The 10,949-nt window shown below is 44.2% G+C and overlaps 1 protein-coding gene across 1 annotated transcript; it reads left to right on the top strand.

Moving 5' to 3' along the window:
• Nucleotides 1-603: 603 nt before the first annotated feature.
• Nucleotides 604-10,675, top strand: HMGN5 (high mobility group nucleosome binding domain 5). Its single transcript, XM_072627226.1, has 6 exons — nt 604-861; nt 2,546-2,575; nt 5,276-5,305; nt 5,638-5,691; nt 8,201-8,332; nt 10,016-10,675. The coding sequence occupies exons 1-6, from the start codon at nt 847-849 to the stop codon at nt 10,061-10,063; spliced, it is 309 nt and encodes a 102-aa protein (XP_072483327.1). The 5' UTR covers nt 604-846; the 3' UTR covers nt 10,064-10,675.
• Nucleotides 10,676-10,949: the final 274 nt, after the last annotated feature.

The raw sequence follows: 10,949 nt of genomic DNA, 5'->3' as shown, positions 1-10,949 counted from the left end.
ACAGGTAGAGAGTGCCAGAAGTCGGTCTCGGCCGCAGCCCCTCGGCCTCCCACTCCAGTCCAGGGCTTTGGAGGGCACAGCCAGCACCGAGTCGCTGGCCTGGCCGCTGCCCAGGGGCGGGGGCGAGGGCGGAGGCGGGGCCCCTCCCTTGGGAGTCGGGCCAGTTAGCCCCACCGGGAGCCCCGCCGGGACTACGGGCTTTCGCAGGTGTCACCCCCCCCAGCCCCATCTCCGCCCAGGCCGAGCCCTCCAGCCCCCTTCTCCGTCGCGGCCACGTTCGGGGACCCCGATTCTGCATAAGGGGGAAGTCGAGGTCGAGTGGCGGGAGGGAAGGGGCGAGGCCTGGTGTCCATTCATTCACCGTCCACCTGGCGGGTGCTGCCACCTTTGCCCGGGCGCCAGTGCCAGCGGGAGAGCCGCGGGGGCGGTTCCCCATTGCCTAGAATGGCCCCAGGGCAGCCAGTCCACCCCTCTCCCACTCCCTCCCGCCAAGCGTATCCCTCCAGCACTTTACGCCGACTCAGTCCCCAGGCTCGGAGCGAGCGGCTAGCGCGCCCCGCGTAGGAGAGCAGCCCGCACGTATGTGGGCCCCGCCCCCTGGCCGGCCTACTTACAGCATTGGCCGACCCGCTTGTCATTCCCACCGTGGCTCCCATTCATGCAGTTTGGTTGCGTCCTGGTGTATTTGAGTGTTTGCAATAAAAAGGGCTTTTAATTTTTGGAGGTGCAGGTCCAGCTGCAATTAGTTCAGTGAAAAGTCCACCGCCTTGCAAGCACCAACCGCGGCTAGCTTTAGCTCTTTATTTCTCCCTTGCAATTGCAAGCCACTAATTCAGAGGTGCAAGTATGCCCAAAAGAAAGGTAAGTGCAAGGGAAAGAGTCTTTGATCCTGGGCATCCGCGATGTTTCTGCGCTTAGAGGCTGCCAGGGAGCTTTGGTGCATGTGCTGAACTGGAGGAGGCAGGGGAAGGGAAGGCGAAGAGAGGTCGGGGCTCGGGCTCGGGGCTGGGGCTGGAGCCGAGCTCGGAGGGGAGCCTGTGCGGGAGCCTCGCATTTCACTTCGGACGGCTTGGTGTGCCGGGCTCGGGGCAGCGGGAGCGGGGTCTCCATGCTGGCTGCATTACAGCCATAGCGCCGCTGCCTCCTCCCCTGCGCACCCCCATTGGAGAGCCGGGGCTCCCACCAGCCGCCCTGCCAGGCTCTAGCCCCCTCCCTCTGCCTTGGGCTTTTCTCGGGCAGCCAGCCGGATCCTCCTGGAGGAAGATTTGGAGAGCGATCGCTGCGTCTTTCTCTAGTATTTGCCTTTGTTCTCCCTTTTTTTCCCCTCCCTCCTCCACTTCTGGTCGTGCCAGATGGCTGTGCAGTGGTAATTCTGGGCCATTAGGCGGCGCAGATTTTGCAACTGGCCTTGAGCAGGGAGAGATTCACAGCCATAATTAGGAACTTTGGAGGGCGAGCCGAGCCGACTCCGCTCTCCTAGGAAGTTCAGGTGCTCTCAGAGACCACCTAATAGGAGCCAAGGGAATGGAGAAGAGGGGAAGACCGGGAAAAGCTACTGCAGTGGTTTAGGAGGGTCCATGTGCAAGATCGCTTAGTTTCTTGCCAACTCTCCCTTACTCTTGCAAAGGTAACTCCCCGGCCCGACTCCGAGAGGAGAGCCGAGATGTGTGCGGGGCGCGCCCGGCGCGCTCCAGCCTGGGATGTGGGTGCTTCGGCCAGGAAAGCATAGAATACTATCTAATCGGCCCCTCCCCAAACCCTTCTGCCCCGTGTGTCAGAGCCGAGATCCCTCGGGGGTCTCGAGGCTGTGGGTGGAGATGGCGGGTGGGGGGAAGCCTGCATTTCTAACCCCGCCAGCCCCAGCCGCCTGCTGTAGAATCCTCCGGGGCTCACTTGGTGCGCGCCAGCCTCGGAGCCGAAGCTGACAACAACCTGGTTGTCGCAGGTAATCTGGCGGGAAGTTTTTAAATCGCCCGACGTCTGGTTTGGTGACGCACTGACGTTAGAACCGAGGGGCTTTTTTCCCGAGGCTTTGTGGGACTTGTAGTTCTTTGGTGCAGGATTTGGAGGTGAAGGTAGGGTTGGGGGTGCGGACCCCCTCAGGCTCAGTTGCAGATACACCTTGGAAGAGGGAGAAGGAAAGGGCTTCCTGTAGAAAAAGCGCACAACGCTGCCCTTTCCTTCTCTTCTCTCCCTTCCCCACGCCCCCCGTCCCTTTTGTGGCTCGGACATCGCCGAACTTCAGGTAAGTGTGTGAGGAGAGAAGTGTGTCCTAAGAAAGGTTGAAAGAAATAACTTATTTGAACTGGGGAGCAAAGGGACGAGATTGATCTGTCCAGAAAAAGTTCTAGAGTTGGCTTTGGAGTCATGTTGCATGCCTGCGCATCAGCCAGCTGTGCTGCATCCAGCATTACTGCAAAGGAAGTCTAGTCTTTGGGCTGGACCCCAAGTACCAATAGGTACACCATTTTTCTTAGCTTCCAGTGAGACTGGACAGGGAACATTTTCTGATGCTGCCTCTCTCTCTCTCTCTTTTTCTTTACAGGCAGCCGTTGAAGGGCAGGTAAAGGAGGAGGTAAGTTTGTTTTATATTTACACTTTAAGAAAAAGCTTAATTCACACACACACACACACACACACACACACACACACAACACACACATTTCTGAAGTGCATTAAGTAGTACACAGTGGAAGAGACATACAGCTTAGCTGAGAGAGTAGCCCTGTCCCAAGACATGGGAACCTCCAGGCTAGGAGGGGAAGATCATACCTACCAATCTAAGTATAATACACAAATAGTACCTGTTAATGTGAGATATATCATCTAGGTTGGCAAATGTTCCAGAATGGCCATTACACAACAATTTGGCATTCTGGAAAGGGGAGGGGAAAAAGGGAAAAGGTAGAGAGAGCAAAAACAAAAGTGCTATCTGAGGGGGCAGATGGAAGCTGATGGGGAGGAGGTAGATGGGTCAGACCTCACAGGCAGGTAGCTGGTACAGTAGGTTGTGTGGTGGCACCTGATCTGGGCTTTAAAGGATGGGTAGGCATTCAACAGAGGAAGAGGAGGAAAGAGGACATGCCAAGGATGTAGAGGACTAGCAAAGGTAAAGAGGCCTGAAATGTCCAGGAATGTTTAGGAAGACAGGGGAAACCAAGCAGAAAATTGTCCAGTTTGTAGTGTAAAGTGTAGATTATGAAGACGGGAGTAATAAGCCATAAGGCTGTAAAGGTAGAGTAGAAATCGAGTGGAGAGCGTCTTGGATCCTAGCCAGAGGTATTTAACTGGCTGTCAGCATAACTAGCTTATGTGGGCCAAATGGTCACCAGTTTTTCTTAATGTACCATAACTGACTAATAGGAGCTAACTGTCCATCCCTCATACACTTGAAAGAGAGTCACTGGACAACCAGCACCTTCTACTTGTATCCACATAATGTCAGGAGAATGTGAGAAAGTTCCCCCTCAAAGGTTGGGTGGACTTCAAGTGGAGAATTTAGGAGCTGGCACAGACATGAGTCACATGGAATTAGGCAAAGATGGATCGACATCTTCACTGTAGGTGGGAGAACCCACATCTCCAAAATTAGAGAACTATTATATTACGAGCCAACTAACAGTGTAACAATTAGATTTCTTAGAAAATATACCTGGCATTAAAACCTTCAAATTGCATGGTACTTGGGAATTTTATTGAGCTGCCCTATTAAGATCTGAAAAGAACATGTTCTTTACATCAAGGGGGGCTGTTTGTTACTAATCATGGTGCTAATTTAAACCAGCAATTATGAGGTAATTAGTATCATTTCCAGATTATTAAAGTGTCATGCCAAATTGAACTCATTTCCGACTCTGAATGCTGTGGAGTGTAGATCTCAGCAAAGCATTTGACGAAGTCTCTCATGCTATCCTTGTGAACAAGATGGTGATATTGTGGCTAGGAGATTGAGTTAGGCAGATTCAGAATTGGATGAAGGACCAGACCTAAAGAATACTCACTGGTGAGTCAATGTCAGCGCAGAGGGAGGGCTCAAGAAGTGTCCAAAAGACCTCCACTTACCCTCGGGTTAGTTCACATTTTAATCAGTATCTTGAATAAAGTCAAAAAAGGCATGCTTGTCAACTTCACAAATGACACAAAGCTTTAAGAGTAGCTGACATGCTGGCTGATAGTCAGGATTCAAAAAAATCTTGACAGGTCAGAATTTGGGGCTGAAACTGAGCAGATGAATTTGGATAGAGATAAAGAGAATGCTGAATAAAGAAAAAGGTTAAAAGATAGGATAAAAAATAAAATATTGAATAAAGATAAAGACAAAAATCTTACTCTTGGGTTGTAAAAAATCTACCTTCCAAATAGAAAGGCATGCTACTTTGATGGAAAAAAAAATTTAAAGGATTTCATGGATCTGACGCTCAATGTGAGTCACCTGTTATGGTAGGCAGGAAATCTGATGCCATCCTAGACTGGATTAAGAGAACAGTAGTATATAGGCAGGTGACAGCCTCACTGTCCTTTGTCCTGGCAAGAGCAGATCTGAGGTATGGAGATTGCTTGTAGGTTCTGCATTTTGCAAAAGGCATTGATATATTGGAGGCTGTTGCTTATCATGATGATAAGCCTCAAGAAAATCCCATATAAAAACCCCACATAAAAACTGATTAAAGAAACTGGGGTTGTTTAGCTTTGAGAAGTCAAAATGAAAATAGCTATCCTCAAGTATCTGAAAATAGCTATCAGGGCAGAAGTATTTACCTTGTTCTCATTGGCCCCAAAAGACAGACCTAGAAATATTGGTGGGGGAGAGGGAGGAGAGTTGCAAAGAGGCAAATTTCACCTTGATAGAAAGAAAAACTCCCTAATAATTAGAGGTGATCAAAAGGAGAATGGGCTGCTTTGGGAGGGAAGGAGTTCCCATTCACTTGAAGAGACCAAGAGAAACGCTAAATGGCCACTTGGTAGAGGTATTTCATAGGAAGGATATGAGTTTTGTACTGGCTGGTGTCAGGTATCTTCCAGCTGGGAGACTGCATGATTGTCAGGGATATCTCAACTGTCATTGTCCTCATATTTTTAAAATCTCAAGTCTAGAATCTCAGCATCAGAAGGGACTTCGAAAGGGCATCTTAGCCAACCCACACCTGACCCCCTTTTCTCCTGAAGCAACCCATCTCACTAGAAGCAAGCTCCAATTTGTCCCATTTCACATCAGTATGGGTAATTCTTACTCGGTGTAGGTTTTCCTTTAATTGAAATACTTTTTGTTTTATAGCCAAAGAGACGATCACCTAGATTATCTGCTGTAAGTATTATTGTTTTCTCTGGTGATAACTGCCTCTTTTGTGATGTGCTGTTTTAAACAAACCGAACCGATGAGACTATCATGTTTAGTGTTGGGCTTACTTGAGAAATTATAAGAAAACCCCACCACTTGGGAAATCTGTCATTTCATTTGTGTTTTAAGTATATACATTCCAGTTGGTGGAACAGTTGGATTCCCTTGTTTGTGAGCCATCCTTTTGCAGTGACAGATTTGTTTCTACATTTCTCTGACCTCTGTTTTTTTTTTTTTTTGTGTGTGTGTGTGTGTGTGTGTGTGTATATGTATATGTGTGTATATATGTGCCTGTGCAGAAGCCTGTTCCTCCTAAATCTGAGCCGAAAACCAAAAAGGCAGCAGCCCCAAAGGTAAGCACTGAATTCTGAATCTCCAAAGAGAAAGATGCTTCTCTCTTAAAATACATTATCAGAAAAGCACAGGCAATTTGGCTTTTTTTTTTTTTTTTGTAAAAATGTACTTTCTTCTTCTATGCCATGTTCAAGTATAAGTACCTCGGAGAAGAGCAATTCCTTCCTCCATATTTCCTTTTGTGTTTACCATGTTTTGGCACTTTAAAATAACGCATTGACCTTTTCAAGGAGACAGATACAAATGGAAGCTGGAAAAGACCCATTAAGTGAACATGTTCGTGCCTTTGGCACCATATTGGAATACTGAGGCCATACTCAGGAGGAAAAAGAAGGGGAAGAGCCAAACCACCAGTGGACATTCTACACAGGCACTTGGGTGATGTGCCTAATGCCAGTGTAGAAATAGGTACAGGGTCAGATTTAATACTTGCCTTCCTCCCTGGGATATTTTGAGGTTTAGTAAATCCATACCTAGAAGGCACTCTGAGATCCTTATTTAAAAGATGTTGCTTTTAATTTCCAAGAAGGAATGTGGCTAAAATATTTGGTACATTTGTCTACTTCCCAAAAGCAAGTTTGGGAACCAGTACTCTACTGTTTGATCTTTTATTAATACAAATTTCTATCACACACAAAAGTATCACTGTCCCCATTTCACCAGTTGAGTTATCACGGCAAAGTATACATTTTTAAGATCACAAGTACTACCTCTATACAAGAGCAAAACAACAAGTGGCTTGATCAATTCATTGAAATGACTGGTTAATTCAGTGGAAGAAAAAAAATCAAATCAACTGGTTATTTGATATTGTATAGACAGAAATATCTGGTTTTCTTGGTTGAAATTTTCCCTTTTGAACCAGTTATTTTGCGCATCGTGAAAAAATACGTCCTACTGGCCTCAGAAGCTCTCAGCACTATGCTAGGTTCTTAGGTTTTAGATTATGAGGTTAGCTGGGAAGATACAGCTTTTGGTCACCTTTGTGTTTCTGACATTGGTCGTATACCCAGGAAGAGCTTTTCCACAACTTCAGCATTCCTTGGCAGATGTTCTTTCTGACAGGGGTGGCACAAAGCCTGATGTGGCCCTGCTCCCAAGGCTATCATCCGAGCTCATTTCTTTGTAATACTGTCCTCCTGTGCTCCCCAAGCTCAAAAGAGCTCTGGGACTCATGACAGTAGAGGCTCATGGGTTTTTTTTTAAATTTTTTATAAAGTTCCAAAGAGACTGAGAACTCTTGCACTTTTTCTGCAAATTGATCACTATTACATTCAGTTCAGCATATGTATTAAATCCCCACTATGCCTTAGGCATTGGGATACAGAGATGAGTAAAACAGGATCCCCACTCTTGAGGAGGTTACGCTCTAGAAGGGGGAATAACCTAATATATAGTTAACTGCTGAGCACGGCATGATCCAGTAAGTGTCATAATATGGGCACAATATTCATAGAAGAGATAGCTTGCTGTGGTTAGAGGGGGACAGCCAGAGAGAAGAAGAACATTTCAGGTGAGGGAAATAATGTGAACAAAGGCATAGAGACAGGAAAGCACAGGACATATTTAGATGTCGATGGGTAGCACAGGTTGGCTATAAGATCTGTACTTTCTGGGGAGTAGCAAGAAGCAAGGCTAGCAAGGTAGCTTGGGGCCATACTGTGGTGAGCCTTTAATGCCAGGCTACTGATTTGAACTTTATTCAGTGAGTAGTGGTGACCAATGGAAGGCTTTTGAGCAGAGAAGTAACCTAATCACAGATACACTTTAGGAAAATTTATCTGGCAATAGCATGAAGAAAGGATATATAATTAGGCTGTTATGGCAGTAGTGTAGGCAAGAGACAAGGAGAGCCTAAACTAATGTGGTAGCAGGAGAAAGGAAAGGGAGAGACAGGGACAAGAGGGATTTGGAAGTAGAATTTATAGGACTTGGTCAGCTGGTTAAATGTTGGGAAGGGGGAAGTAAAATAAAGGGAAGGTGATGCTCGATATTCAGGAAGATGTGATGCTATTTACAGAAATAGGGAGATTGGGAGTAAAGGAAGATGGTTTGAGAAGAAAGATGGGTATATTCAGTTTGGGATAGATTGAGTTCGAGGCACTTGCAATTAGCTAGAAAGTATGACTGGGGAAGATATCTCAGGGAGAGAGTACAGAAAGAAAATCAAAACATTTTTGGCCATGGCCAATGTGGGAATTTGCTTTTCTTGACTACGCCTATTTATTACAAGGGCCATAGTTTTTCTCTTTTTTGTTATTGTTAAGTTAGGGGCAGAGGGAGGAGAATGGGAGGGAGAGAAGATAAAGGCTTGTTAAAAATAAGAAAATTTCTTTTAAAAAAGAAAGAATAAAAGAGGACTCAGAGCTGACCCTTAGATAACATCTATCTTTTGGAAGCAAGAGGATAAGAGGAGCCCAGAAACATAACTGTTTATGGTTAGAGTGAACAATTAACGGGGGGTTGAAACTGTGTATTAAATATTTGTCCCTGTGTGTTACTGGACAGAAAATGAACGTAGCAAATGATAAAAAGGAAGTCAAAGGCAAGAAGGGGGCAGCCAAAGTCAAAGTTGAAACCAAGCAGGAGGAAGTGAAAGAAGAAAATCACTCTGAAAATGGAGAGACCCAAACTAACGAGGTATCTTTTAATGTTATTTTAGAATAAAGGTGTAATATGGAAAGTTGATGATGATTGTACCTAAAAGAAAATCACAAAGTCTGAATTGAAGGGGTCTTAGAGATCATCTCTTCTAACCTTGACTCCCAATCTGCTGTCTACTATTCTTCTGTCTTTTGTAGTTTCATCTCTGAGGATTGATATGAGTGTTGATTCTAATTTTTAATATTATTGGGGAGGGGATGAAAAGTGGAAATTTAGATGGAGATGGGAAGAAAAAGTTGGAATTGCAATAACCTGATGCGAGTGACATATTTATTTATCCTGCCACTTTGTGACCTTGGGCAAGTGACTTGCTCAATTTGGACTGTGGTTTCTTCATCTATAAATTGGGACTGTTGGCCAAATTATCACCATTTGTTAGAATCTCTGTTAACAGAACTTTTAACAAGTTCTTTTTTAGAACATGCAGTCATTTATTTATTTTGCCCGCTCCACCCCAACAACCAAATCCATCAGATATGAGTTCAGCCTTAAGAAACCTCACATTGCACATTGACCAACAGCTACTGCTAATGTTTTCTTGTTTTGTTGGATTCCTTCAAATGTGCTTGTCAATTTTCTATGCATATCAATACATAGCTGAATACAAAACTTGTTTTTAAAATCTGCTGATTGCTATTTTAATAGGATTGGAATTTGTAAATGACCCTGTTATACAACGTGAGTCTTTGGCATCTCAGTTATATTTCCTGTGCATTTCATTATCTTTGTAACTAAAAGGGGGCGTTGGGAATGAATTTTCTTGTCCTTTTTTTTTTTTTGTATCTACACCTGTGATTTCATTGATGTGGGCAATTACCTAATGTGAAAACTCCCTAGATCAGTTCTGCCTGGCAGCTTCTCCATACCTCATAGTCTTCATGAGTTGAATAGGACATTTGAAAGGCTAAGTGTATGTGTCAGAGGCTAGATTTAAACCCAGGTCTTCCTGACTCCCAATCTAGCCCTCTATCCAACACATCATGTTTTATATGTGAATATTTGCACACACACACACACACACTCTCTCTCTCTCTCTCATAGAGGATCAGTGATTTCATTTCTCTGAGTACTCCCTACATCAACACAGATTTTAATCCTCAATGACTTAATATGGTAATAACTCACATTTATATAACACTTTAAGGTTTGAAAAGCACTTTACATCAACAACCCTGTAAGGTAGGTGTAATTATTACCATCCCTACTTTACAGATAAGTCAGTCAACCTGGTGACTCTTTGCACTTCTGTCTTCCTTCGTATATTGTCACTGAGAGAATAGTCAGAGCCTTTCCAACTTGGTAGGAAGTCCAAGAGTTTGTTCTCTAAGCCCAGGGTCTGAATCCAAGCTAGGGTTTTATTGTCATTCAGATTCTGCATTTTGTCTGAGGCTGGTGATTTCTGCATGTGATCTTTCCTATGGAGCTGAGGTCTTGCAAATTACCAAGCCAAACACACCTGTTCATGAGATAAGAATGGTTATTTGCAAATGTAAAAACCATTCTTAGCTAGCATTCCTAGCTCATACTAAACAGGTGGTTGGCCCACCCTTGCTATAGAGAAATGAATCTCATATCTTCCAACAGACAAGGTAAGGTTGGATGTAAATATTTGGGGAAAATTTACAAGTAAGATATTTTTCTTTGTCCCACTGCAATTAGGTGCCAGCTGTGGAAGAACCTGAGGAGAAAGCAACCAAGTCCGAGTAATACGTAACACTGCCCTAATCTCCATCAGTTTGGTATCTGTACCTCCATCCTGTATTGTTAACACAGAGGAATATTTTTATCAACTATTTTCTAAATGCAGGTTTTTTTTAGCATGAAGTTAATTCTGGAACGTCTCCATCTTGGTCACTTGAGTATGATGTCACCAACAAGATATCACTGTCGCTGCGTTTTGTGATTGTAATAGTTTGATCTATGGGGAGAATATGTGGTGGTACTTCTGACTTTTGTCACTGTGTCCCTTCCTTGTGTAAGCTATCCTTTCCGTCCTTTGGATTTTTCTTTGGCCCTGGTACATGTTTGATTCAGTGAAGTGGGAAGATCCCAAATAGAAAGTTCTGGCATCGGCTAGTCCAGGGTGTCTGTGAGTTGATTTTATAAAGAACGTGAGCTATTTTCATGAAATTCTAAGAGTTGGAAATATCTTTCCCAAATATAACTTTAATATTAGTTTTTGAAAGAAAGTAAAATGTAATCATGTTTTTAAACAAAATACAAATGTTTATTTCAGAAGGGCAGGTTGATTGTATGTGTAGCCACAATTAGAAATTTTGCTGGATTTATCTTAATAAAATAAAAAGACTCCTCAAAATATGTCTGTGATTCATTGTATTTATTCCGAAAGTAGAATTGGCAGAATATCAAATGTCTTACTTCATTGCATCTGAATTCTAGGACAGATTACTACCCCTCCATGCCTTCTCTTCATGGGTGACTCTTGTCCACGTCCTGCCCAGAGGAGGATCTGCCCAGTGCACTGGATGCCCTTTTCCTCTATATGTTTCACTGGTTCGCTGAAATAGTTGAATCGTCCAGCTATGGCTTTTAATATACAACTGGCCTACCTCTTTTTCTAGTTATACACAGC

Source organism: Notamacropus eugenii, chromosome X, assembly GCF_028372415.1.
Source record: "Notamacropus eugenii isolate mMacEug1 chromosome X, mMacEug1.pri_v2, whole genome shotgun sequence".
Taxonomy (NCBI): domain Eukaryota; kingdom Metazoa; phylum Chordata; class Mammalia; order Diprotodontia; family Macropodidae; genus Notamacropus; species Notamacropus eugenii.
Note: the sequence above shows the minus strand (reverse complement) of the source record. Positions and strands in the feature narration are given on the sequence as shown.

Bases quoted from the DNA above. Each gene is read 5' to 3' on its own strand.
- HMGN5 (XM_072627226.1), top strand. The intron at 5,306-5,637 runs GTAAGTATTATT...GTGCCTGTGCAG, and splicing joins GATCACCTAGATTATCTGCT to AAGCCTGTTCCTCCTAAATC. The intron at 5,692-8,200 runs GTAAGCACTGAA...GTTACTGGACAG, and splicing joins AAAAGGCAGCAGCCCCAAAG to AAAATGAACGTAGCAAATGA.